This window comes from Cnephaeus nilssonii (genome assembly GCF_951640355.1).
Source record: "Cnephaeus nilssonii genome assembly, chromosome: 19".
Classification (NCBI taxonomy): domain Eukaryota; kingdom Metazoa; phylum Chordata; class Mammalia; order Chiroptera; family Vespertilionidae; genus Cnephaeus; species Cnephaeus nilssonii.
This window is the reverse complement of record NC_137090.1, coordinates 16,944,379-16,956,988: the sequence shown is the minus strand read 5'-3', so window position 1 is coordinate 16,956,988 and position 12,610 is coordinate 16,944,379. Positions and strand designations below refer to the sequence as shown.

The following is a 12,610-nucleotide window of genomic DNA, read 5'->3' as shown; positions in this document are numbered from 1 at the left end:
CTTTCAGTTAACAGTCGTAGAAAAAAGAAAACATGTGCTGTTTGTGTCATTTTCCATGTCAAGGGACACCTACTCATCAGAAAATATTGTCAGCACCATTTGTACACTGAGTTGAAGTAATGCTGCTTGAATGTGGGCGTTATTAAAAGGCAGTCAGGTTGAAATGAGAGTCGCGCTCACTTCCCTTTACAATTAGTGTCTCTCCTCTGCACTCGCAGAGCAGGTGTCGTTGTTGTTGGGTGGGTAAGCGGTGGAAGACGGTCTACATCAAAACGTTATAATCCTAAGAGATAATTTTTGACACAAATTTTTAAATCATATCACATGTTTTCAATGTAAAACAGATCATCACCATTGAAAAAATAAACCTGGAATTTTACTGTCTGTAAATTAGAACTCCATAAGGATATAAACAAGCCTTCCCTTCGCAGCCGTCTTCTCCGTAGGTCACAGGGCGAATCCCACTCCTTGCTTCTTCCTCTTCACGTGCAGGATCCAGGTGGGGAACCCTTCTCCGTCCCTCCCGCCCACTGAATGGCGAATGAGCCAGCCGTTTTCTCTGAAGTGCGATGGTACATTCAGACCTCAGGGGAAAGGATATGGCAATGTCATGTTGTTTAAGCAGGAAAAGTTTTACTCTTTTTTTTTTACTTTTTATGATGGGAACTTTCAAACACACAAAAGTAGGGAGAACAGTGCGCAGAACCTCCAACTACCCATCACCCAGCCTCACCAGCTTTCAACAGTTCGCCAGGCTGCCCTTCTTGGCAGCATCGTTAACACGAGACTGCTTTTTCTTTCTTGTGAGAGTGCTCCGCTGTGCAGACCTTGCTGCTCCGAGGCGCCTTCTGCACGTCCTCCAGCGCTCGCTCATCTGCCTCCTGTTTTGTGACCACAGGCCGACTTGGAGGGTCCGGTTTATATCTGTTCAGGACAGAACCTAATCCACAGTCTTTCTGCTTACAGACACTTTCAGCTAGTCCCTTTAAACAGGTGGACATGATAATATTCCAGGCTCCCCCTTCCCAGAGAACACCTACAACATGCTCCATGCGACCGAGTCAAGGAAAGAATCCATTGTCCTTGGCCCCTTGATGTATGGCAGGCCCAGGAAAACGTGCCTGTGGGCTTTGCAGAAGGCCAGACACAAGCATTGGCCAACACTTGGCAAGAAAATGAGGGAGAATATAAGTGTGAAAGGTGAAATCTCATGTCAGTGAGGACTGGTTTGAATGCTGAAAAGGGGGCGGGGGGAGCACGATTCTACAATTTGCCCAACAAATGCGTAAAAGAGTGTGACTGGAGTTGGCTCTGCTGATGTGTCTCTGAACAAGGGATTCAGAAGGGTGACTCCCATACTGTTGCTCCTATGTTGATTGGCAAGTGGATTTTTCTAAACTTCTCTTAACCGAGGTTTTGGGAAAGATGGGAAAGTAGAGGTTTTGAGATGTATCTCTGGTAAGAGACTGAGTGTAGACTTTGTGGCTTAGGAGCTGAAGCAACTTTGTGTAATGCCCCTGGGGAGGATAGTGACGTCATAGGGATCACGTGCCAGAGTGGACGCCCCTCCCACCCCACGCGTGGAACTGCCGAGAGGCTGGCCACGAGCAAGGTCAGGACCTCTGAGTCCGAAAGCCTCTCTGCTGGCCATGTGCTTTGTGCCCTGGGAACATGTTGGTTATATCTTTTTATCATTATGGCACCGTATCTTCCGCCTTCCCGTGATGTCTCCCTTTATGAAATATCGTATTAACCAATTTATAATCAAAATGAACGTTTGTTTCATTTATTCATTATTAAAATATCTGTCATCATTTCATGTTTATATGATGCCTTCAGAATAGGAAAGAAAATAAAATTGTTTGTTTGTTTTTAACTCTTTATTGTTGAAAGTATTACATATGTCCCCCTGTTCCCCCCATTAACCCCTTCCAGCCCTCCTACCCCCTCCCCAGGCCTCCACCACCCTATTGTCTGTGTCCATGGGTTATGCATATATGCATACAAGGTCTTCGGTTGACCTTTTCCCACCCACCCACCACCCTGCCTTCCCTCTGAGATTGGACAAGAAATTGGTTTTTAATAAGACTACACACGATCCCTTGGCGCATGGTTCTACAGGTTGAGTGGCTTGTTTGAATCCTGTTTACAAAATTTGTAAGCACCGACTGTAATACACATTTCCCCCCAAATCAGTGGCAAAGCTCTCGTCCTGTCACAGGTGCCTTCACAGGCCCCTTAGTCACCAGGGCTCCTCCTCTTCCTGGAAAGGCCGTTAACAAGTAACAGAGTGTACACTCTTATTGGGTCTAAGTATTTTCATTTTATACACAAATACAATTGTCCTGTAACCTGATGCCTGTGAAAGCCTGTGGCATACCCTCACTGTTCTCAGAAAGCTCAATAGGACAGTCACACTTTCTTCTGGAAAGTGTCACTCTTTGTTCCTGACCAATCAGAATGCTCAAAGTGGGCACCCAGGGACTTCCGACAGGGCATCCTGGCAGGTTGAACCGGGAGAAACGAGCTGCCCTTTCAGGAATGATGCAAGTCAACCAACCAGCAGACCTCAGGGACGAGGATTAACTTCTCAGAATAAACAGTATAACTGTTCCGGTGGTGGTGGGTTTTGTTTTTTGTTTTTGGGTTTGTGTGTGTGTGTGTGTGTGTGTGTGTGTGTGTGTGTGTGTGTGTGTGTTTTGCTTTTACCCAATGTTGGACATTCCGTTCTTTAATTATCTTGGGATTTTTTGTGTGTGTCAGACTTGAAGGTTTTGGAGTAAAGAAGCCACAACGTAGAAGAACGTTCCTGCTTGTACTTATTGAGTAATTGTGGTCATTTTCGCACAGTCCTGATGTCGAATTCCGAGGTTGGCACTCTAATGGCCTAATAATTTTTTAGAAAATGAGACCAGGAACAGCTGCCAATGTAAACCGTCATTTTCTTTTCATCTAGTACATTTTAACTTTTTAAAAAGTGGACTATTATTTGGTTTCTCTCCAATTTTTTTAGACTGACTTTTTAAATAGATAATAAAAGTAATTTCTAGGCATACTGCTTTCTCTGATTAACCTTAAAAAGGTCACATGTTTTACATCTTTAGTTAAACTATGAACAGATTTGCAAAGTGGTACCTTTTTGAAAAGCAAGTGTAATTTCACTTCTATTTTGATGATATCGATTTTAAAAAATGGTAGGTTTAATAGTCTCCTCACTTGCCACTGGCATATATTATACTTAGGGTTTGCTTATCATCGCCCCCCAATAGTGTACGCTTCCTGAGAGCAGGGAATTGTTTTGTCTGTTTTCTTTCACTGCTCTTTCTAACCGTAATAGGTCTTGACATACAGCAGATACGCAGTGGTCTTGATTGAATGAATTTTGTTTTGAGAATTTGGCATCTTTATAGTTATCATCCTGTGTTCTGCTCACTGTAAACTTCTGCGTACTATATCTATAGTACATCGGGTGGCTTAAAGGGACTGTTTCTTTTCTAGTTCACCTCTTTACTTAAAATAGGAGTCAACTTGATGATAATTACTGATCTTCGTGGTTTGTAAGTTTCCCCTGTTAACCTGAATTCTATTTCCCACAGCTACTTGGCAACTGAAAGAGATCATCTCCGTCCACTTCTTACACTACCCTCAATGCCTTAGTGGAGAAACTCCTTTAAAGTTACCATATGTTACTCAAATTGCCACAGTATAATTTTGAAAAGTGTCACGTTAGTCCAGCATTACAATTCCTAGCTGTCATGACACTGTTCAGCGTGTACGTGTACCTTACAGGTGTACCAACAAAGCAGTTTTAATTAGCAACAGCTCTGTGCTTTATTGCATGCTTGTTGCTCTATGCTGGGAATATAAGAGGCGTTTTTATAAAATAAATTGACACCCGCTAATGTGTCTGTTTTATAAGTTTGGAATTTTTTATACTGGTTATTCCTAAAGTGGAAAACATCTGGGCCTGGCATTTAAAATCTGGTTTTGTTTGCCTGAGCTCTTTGGAACGAAAGTAATAGGCTAGAGATCTGAAGCTTTTTGATGCCAGTTTAGGTGATAAAACCTTTGTTTCAGGGGCGCTCGTTTTTCCTGTTTACATGTTTATCATACGCTGTTTCAGGCCTTGCGAGATGAACTGGAAAACCGCTCGAACCAAGTGCGATGCGCAGAGAAGAAGTTGCAGCACAGGGAGCTGGAGGCCCAGGAGCAGGTACGCCCCCCTCTGTCTGCTTGTTTGTGTATTTCTCCACAGTGGGAGCTGATGTGTTTCCTGTTTCCACTGGGGTGTTTGGCTGCACGTAACAGAATGCCCCGCTCCTAGCTGGCAGAGACAACAAAGAGATTTATTACCTCACAAAACCAGAAGGCTGTAGGTAGGGCAGGCTCTGGGCAGAGAGCCTTGGGCCTTGGCTCCCTCTCTGACATTCTTGTGGCTCTTCCCCTGGGTTGACTTCATCCTAAAAGCAGTGCCAAGGCCTCTTATGAATCCCAGCAATATCCAGAGGCAGAAGGGGAATGTCTGCCTCTAGGGACCCTTCTGAAGAGTAAGAAGACCTTTCCCAACACCCCCCCACACACACACCTAGCTTCTCATTGGCCAGAACAGGTCACATGCTCTGCCTGGCATGTCCAATCCCTGACAAGAGGACTGAGGGGACCCATACCAGCCTAGACCAACCAGGATCTCCGTGGGAGAGGGAGAATAGCCTCAACAGGGAGTGGGGAGAGGGATGTTGGGTCCACAGCCAGCAAGCAGTGTGTGTCCTGTCATCGTATTAGAATGGAGAAACAGAAATCACATTTTCCTTTGAATCGAATTTTCTCCTCTCTCTCCATTATATTAATAAAATAAATTTAACCAGAATAATCTGGCTATGATGATAGCTAATGACCTATTTCATTTTCAAATGGCAGGGTTCTTTTTATTTGGTTCTTCTGGTTATAGTGAGTTATTCTTTGTGGTAATTTTGAAAACTTAAGTGAAAAAGGCAGTAACGTATTGAGAGCTCATGCATCTCAGTGGGACCTTTATAAATGCATGTCCTCAGCTCTTGGGTGCAGCATTTTTCACATTCTCCAAGGTGCCACCACGCCTCATGCACATTACCTGTCGTCTCATAGTGCAATCAGTGCAAGAATGTCCGGTTAGTCATTCTGACCTTGTGGCGAGAGTAAACACTGAAGTAAAGCTAATAGGAACCGTTTTTCATCTCGGGAGGTGTCTACGAACAGGACCTCGAGGCAGGGGACTGCACAGAATGGTAGAAAGAAGCATCCCATAGGTGCTGAGTATTCATACCAATGAACTGACGACCTCATAATTCCTTCCTACTCTCTAACATACACCCAGCATAACATACATGCCATGTAATATGTATAGATCACGTATGTATGATATGCATGAATATACATATATATGTATTACAGAGGGCCTGTCATACAGTCAATAATAGAATCACAAAACAAGATAATACTAGAATACAAACTATATTAATAACTATACTTTATCAAAGGCCTACAAAATAACAGATGCTATATAAGAAACATTATACATGTTAGTTTATGTATCCTGATAACAACCATGTAAGGCCAGCGTTATCATCCCTATGTCACAGAAGCTGTAAAACCTGGAGGGGTTGAGTAACCTGCCCAAGGTCATAGAACTAGTAGAGAGTACGGTGGATTCAAACCCACGTTTATCTGAATGCCAAACTTTTGCTCCTTCGATGACACTTTTTAAGTTACATTTCTAGTTCATAAAAAGGCTGCATGAAAGACTGAGGGCAAGTACATTTATTAAGGATGGCAGGGCAGCAAACATCCCGTGCCAGCACATTAACCCTCCACGGGCAGAGAGCAGCGAAGAGCAGAGGAAGCGAAAGCAGAGCACACAGGCCTCAGATGCAAACACCGCCTTGGATGGCTGTGGTGTCCAGCGCCATGGCACAGGCTTCCTTGTCGCCGAGGCAGCTGGGCTCCACCTCTGTCTAGGACACTCGTAACTGAAGAAGTCAAGCTTCCTGAAAGCAGGAAACAGTGCTCCCTGGAGGCCTGGCTTCTCCAATTTGTGATAAAATATGACTTAAGGTAAAACTTTGTTGACATCGCTCTAATTCATGGCAAAACTTCACACGGAAAACTCCATCGTGTGCTGAGAGTAGGGAAATGAAGAAATCCCAAATGAACAACGGGGCAGGATTCAGGAACCACTTTGGTCTCTTTTCATTGACTTCTTTTTGATCATCAAAGTTGCTTTCATCTTTGCAGTGACAATAGCTTTTTAGACTATTTCTTACACTAATTCCTGATATCTTCTATTAGGCTCCAAGTTTACCAAAGAGATGTCAGGAAATAGCCATGGCTAAAGCTGCGTAGTTCATAGTCTTTGCAGCCATGAAATGTTGGGTCCTTTCTACAAGACCCTAGGGTATAGCTAGGGAAAAAATGTCAGTTGCTTCAGCAAAACTGAAGAGCAAATGATGGGCACTTGATAAATACTACTCATACTGAATTTAATTCAACTTCTGTTTTTATCTGAATTTGACCTATGCCCCCTTTCAATTTGTGACACTAATAGAAGTAGTCAAAATAATTAGAAGTACTGTGTTGTACATTCTTAGGGCCCACTTCTATATGAGTTTGCTTAGACAGTTAAAATCTTTTTATTTTTAATGTTTTTTTAAGATTTGTGCATTTATTTATTTATTTTGTTGTTGTTGTTGTTGTTGTTAATCCTCACCCAAGGATATTTTCCCATTGATTTTTAGAGAGAGTGGAAGGAGAGGGGAGAAACAGAGAGAGGGGGAAACATTGATGTGAGAGAGAGACACATCGATTGGTTGCCTCCCGTACCTGCCTGTACAAGAGGCCGGAATAGAGCCTACAACCAAGGTATGTGCCCTTGACCAGAATCTAGCCCAGGACCCTTCAGTCTGCAGGCTGATGCTCTATCTACTGAGCCAAACCGGCCAGGGAAAATAGTTAAAATCTTGAAATTGTTGTATATGATTGTCTGTTTTGCATGTCAAAGCAAGGGTAGTCCCAGTCACTGGCCTGACATCAGCCAACCAAAAGACTGAAACGTGTGCAGATCAGCTTCTCGAAACTTCTTCTCTTCCTTTTCAACCACATATTATCCTGGAACTAGTTGCAGAAAGAGTCAGAATTGGAACTGGCAGGATTACAAAGGACAGTTTCCTGGGCTGCTTTTTTTAACTCGCTCACTTAGAAAAAGAAAAGAAAAAGCTTAAACTGTTGCTGTTTTTCATTTAGGAAAAATTCCTATGTTTTGATTCTATAAAAACAAAAAATGAATGAGGCATTTTAAAAGTTGTGTTTTTAATTAAAAACAAAAAGCTGCTTCTCATCAGGTCTCGATGGGTGGTATCCTTGCTGCCCACCCCTTGCCTCGGTGCCATCAACGCTCCTAACTCCTCCCCCGGCAGGTCAGTCAGGACCGCGCCCAGAGGAGGCTTGCTCATCGTAGCTACAGAGGGTTAATTTGCTCCTTATGCAGGTTCAAGATAAGCCAAATAAAATGAGGAAACACTAACTCTCTATCTAAGCCAGCCTTCCAGAAACACCAACTTATCTTGTAATTCATAAGTAGTAAAGTCATTAGAAATCATTGTTATTTTTAGCCATACCAGGAGTTAATAATTTCTGATTCCTGATAAGATCCGAGCAGGAATCCCTTAATTGCAGCAAACCAGGGGAGGTCAGAGCTCTGGCCCAGCTTCCTCCTTGTGCAAGGAAACTGAGTCATCAGGAAAAGATGTGAGCCCTCACAGCAGGGCCTGGCCCGGGGAAGGACCGCTCCTGCCCAGCCGCATGTGGGCTGCTCGCTCCCGGCAATGACACTTCCCATTGGAGGGACCTACGTAACATGGGTACATGTTGTGTATTGCTCGGTTCAGGGATGTGTACAACTGACCCTCCTTTCCCGAGCAAACAGTGTGTCATCATTCTCAATGAGACTAAGTAATTTGCCGACCCCTGGCCAAGATAATCCGGTCTGCTAAATTATAGAAAAGACAGGGAAGAAAAGAAACAGTTTAAAAATTCACTTGGTATTCTTAACACGGTACAAAGTTTACACTTGTCACAGAGGCACTGAGCAACGTCAGATTTCGACCTAATATAATGTAGATAGTAGTGTACACACAGCAGATGCTCTGGGTGGAAGTAGGTATCTTAAGGTTGAAAGTATTAATGGCTTTGATTACATCAGTCGGTCAGTTTCCCAAATTATTTTAGATAAATTAGTGAGAAAAGGCAGTAAGCCAGAGATGTCCTAATAAATGAACACAGTGCTGAGCATTTCCCAGCAGGGTCCCGCTGTCTTCCCTCGGCTCGTGGCGGCATATGGCAGGTGCTCAGAAGACACAGAGATGATTGGGTTGGGGAGGAGTTTATGGTTTAGTAGCACAGAGGAGACACGTATAAAATGTAGACTCCATGCATGGAGTTTGAGGGAGGTTCTTTCTTATTCTTCTAAATGGCTCAGAGGCTCAGAATCACAAATGTGGGAAGAACAGAGGATTAATCCTGCATCCATCCTCCCTGCCCCTGTGAGGAAGGACTAGGGGGACCTTCAGCTGGTGAGAGCTCACTCAGGTCCCACGGCCCAGGCAGGGCTTGGCACTTGCTGACACACGTTGTTTCAAAAGCCTGCGGCCCTCAAGGGAACCGGGTCCTTCTGGGCAGTCCGAGGCGGGCAGCACTTCTGCCAGCCTTCTCAGGGCCCACTGGGCCTTGTTGCCCGGGCAACAACCGGAGGGCCTCTGCCTTCAGGCCAGTGTTATTAGCAGCCAGCTGCTTTGGTTGTGCCCCTTACCTAGTGTGTCCAGGTGTTAAGGGGCTGGACTGTGCAGCCACAAGTAACCCATAAGTTGTCTTAAAATATATAGTAAAAAGTCAGCCGTACTCAACATTCAATCACATCTTTGATGCAACCTACTTTATATTTCATGCCTAACACATTCATTACTTTCAGAGAGAATCTAGCGAGCAAAGACAGCCTCAGGTGATTGTGTGTTTTTGGGGAGAGGGCAGAGGTTGTCCCCGAGCCAGTTACCAGAACCCGAGGCAGGGGCTGGGGCAGGAGAGGCTGCAGGACGAGGGGGATCCAGTGGGGTGACTGCTGGTGCTCAGGCTGCCTTTGTCCCTGATGGCCATTGGGCAAGCACTGTACCGCTCCGGGACCAGGTCCCTAAATGCCAGTCTCATACCTTCCCACGGGGTGGATGTGGACATCAAAACAAGGTCACGTGTGTGGGACACTTCAGAAACTGTCAACGCAATGCAGAGGAGTGTGTGTGGCTGTACCCACTCACAGGAGAGGGACATGTGACGAGGCATCAACATAGTGCAGAGGAGTGTGCGTGGCCGTACCCACTCACAGGAGAGGGCATGTAGGCATCATCAGAGAGGAAGAACATTGGAACAGAAGGAGGGGAGACATGCGGTAGAAAGGTCACTTCGCTCATGTCATCCATTATAAAAACAACAGAGCAAGCCTGCCTTACAGTCTGCTGTGATCCGAGCACCGCGCACGGTCGCTGGCGACCAGTCTCGGGTGCAATACTGAGGATTCAGAGCCTGGTCAGAAAGCGGTTGTCAGCTGTGAGGTGTTTTCTTTGACTGGGCAGCATTACCTGACCGCGTTTATACTTTAGAAAGATTAATATGGCAGCAGAAGATGAACAAGTGATGAAAGAGACAAACCCAGCGGGTGTGGCTCTGCAGGTCACATCACCAGCCACAGGGACATCAGGAGGCGTGAACTGGGGACAGGCAGACTCCTTTTATTGCTTCACTCTGTTGCGCTTCACAGATGTGTTTTTTACAAACTGAGGGCATAACCCTCCACCAGCAAAAAGATTACGATTCGTTTTATTGTGATACTGTCTTTATTGCGGGTGTCTGGAACCGAACCCACATTATCTCTAAGGTGTTCCTTTATTGTCAAAGAGAGTAGAAAGAAAGGAATAGATGTGAAGACTCACTTAAAATTCACAAAGATTTAGAGGGCAAAAGGAAGGAACATGTGGAAAATAACCCCACGTGTTTGAGTTGATAAGCTGGTGTGCAGTGGACAATGACAGCACCGGTTTTTAGATGTCAAATCAGAGATGCTAGCAGCAGGACCTTCGTTTGGAGACACGAGTTGAAAAGCTGACTGCAGAACTCAAGAAGGAGCCCTAGAAACGTGAACATGTCTGGGTCATCTCCTGGGGGATAGACCAGAAGCCTTGGGTGTGGCCAACATTGACAAGGAAGGGCAGAGATAAGAGGACCATGCACACGGGACCAGAGAGTGCAGGGAGGCACTGAAGAGGACTTCAAAGGAATGAATGGTCAGGGAGATAAGAGCAGAGCCAGAGAATTTGTCAGGAAACCACAGACTAGAGTTTCCTACTCAACAGGAAGCTCTGAAGGAAAGAAAGGGCCCATCTGTCCTCTTCATGGCGTCCACCAGCACATGTTGGCTTGGACTGCTCTGTTCAGGGGGCAAGCCTTTGCTGCCCTGAGGCTCCTCCTCGATGACCTTGCCCACCCGTGTCCCTCTTTGATTGAGCTCGTACGGTATCTCTGTGACCTCTACAAAAGGTTTCCCATCAGACTCTCGTGAGAGATGTATGCTCTTTGAGGGTGCACTCCTAGGCTGGGACTGTCATACATATCCTTATATCCAGCATTTAGCCTGGCCCACGTGGGACAGGACAGGACAGGAAGGAAGGAAGGAAGGAAGGAAGGAAGGAAGGAAGGAAGGAAGGAAGGAAGGAAGGAAAGAAGAAAGGAAGGAAGGCCTGGCTGCATCACATGCTTCAGGGAGTTTAAGGACAAGGACTAGCAAAGGCCACCGAACTTGTGTAATTACAGCTCCTTGTATTGCGCCTCCTAAATATATCCTAAATAGACTTTTTCTAAATATACTATTGATTAGACTTTTATTGAAATAAATACGGTAGGTATTCTTTTATCATTTTCATCTGGGGTGAGGAGGATCCTTGAGCCTTCTCGTGGCTTATCTGTGCTCCCAGACATCATCGCACCAAAGGGTTTGTACCCCAGGGGAACCGAGAGAAGCCACAAAGCCAGCACCCTGCCCAGGAAGCCACCTTTTCTCTTTTTCCTCTCAGCAGTTTTTCCAGCTCTATTGAGGAATAATTGACAGATAAACTTGTAACCATTTAAAATGCACAATGTGATGAGTTGATAACACATTGTGGAATGATTGCCACAATTAAGTTAATTAACACATGCATCAGCTCACTTAATTCCTTTTCTGTATGTGGTGTGAACACAAAATCTACTGTCTTAGCAAATGTCAAGTGCACAACAGGGTATTACTGGCTGTAGTCCCCATGGGAGCCTTAGATTCCAGGACTGTCTTATAACTGGAAGTTTGTGCCCTGGACCAACGTCTCCCCATGTCCCCCACCTTCACCCCTGGCCACCACTATGCTACTCTGTTTCTATGAGTTCGACGTTTTTCTTTTTCTTTTTTAATCCCACCGATGAGTGAGATCCTCCTTCTCTGTCAGGTTTATTTCTCTTTGTGTAATGTCCTCTGGGTTCCACGCTGTGCAGATGCCATACGGCCCACCTTGCGGCTCTGCTCCGCAGCAGGGCAGACTTTCCTTCCACATCTCCTCCATCGCATGGCCAGAGGCAGAGCAGGGCGGACACCAACAAGGCCCTTTATTTTCTCTGCAGATCACTGAGCATTCTGCTGCTTCTTCCCAGCTGCCTGGTTTAGGAATAAAATGTGGTCCCTTCGGTATTGGTAGCTGTTGGGGTAACGTTAAACATCTCTGAAGTGCCTTGGCTCGCCTGCCTGTTGAACCATTCCCACTATTAGCATTTGAATTCCCAAAGAACTTCTTTGCCTCTCACAGTGCCCAGTGATCTCTGGGAGTGACGTGGATTTTAGGAGAACCCGCATCAGTATGCTTAAAGTGTTAGTTGGACAGCATTGCTTATCTTTAAGCCACCTCAGTCTCATCAAGAGGGACCAAGATGCTGGTGTAGACAGAAAATCAATTAAGCAATAATTGTGACAATTGTTAAAAGGAAGAATTTGTCTTTTACAGATTTCCAAGCCTTTAATTTCCATTTTCCATAAAGGATTTTAAAACTTCACAGTCTTAGCTGCTGTTGACTAATGCATCTGCAGTGAAATCCATTTAAAAGTACTAACAGCTCAAAACTATGTTTTATCCCAACACACATTATGAAAACAGGAATAATCATTGCAACAGAAATATAACTCAAAGCCTTTTATTGACTTTTCATGTTTAATGGTTATTACTCTGGCTTGTTTCAAGTAATTTTAATAACCACAGTTTATTTACAAAATTCAGACTAATTCTTTTGTTCCCATGCCAACAAAATACATTTGTTCCCAGACAGCTGGTATGATGCATCATTCTAAAATCTGAGTCGTTATGAGGATGCAACCACATTTAATTTTGGCCACATCTTACTGTCAATGAGAGTTGGAACACTCGCCTGTATTCTGAAAAGCACTTGAAGCACAGTGTCAGGGACAAGAGTATTTTTATTAAAATATGCATCTCATCCAAGCGTTCCTTATAGATCA

At 44.6% G+C, this 12,610-nt stretch overlaps 1 protein-coding gene across 4 annotated transcripts in view; it reads left to right on the top strand.

The window, feature by feature from the left end:
• Nucleotides 1-12,610, top strand: part of CEP112 (centrosomal protein 112) — a 310,297-nt gene that overhangs the window by 268,976 nt on the left and 28,711 nt on the right. For all 4 annotated transcript variants that reach the window (XM_079798269.1, XM_079798270.1, XM_079798271.1 and 1 more), the window contains one exon: nt 4,124-4,213. In XM_079798269.1, the coding sequence (XP_079654395.1) occupies nt 4,124-4,213 (90 nt within the window). The remainder of the gene's footprint in view (nt 1-4,123; nt 4,214-12,610) is intronic.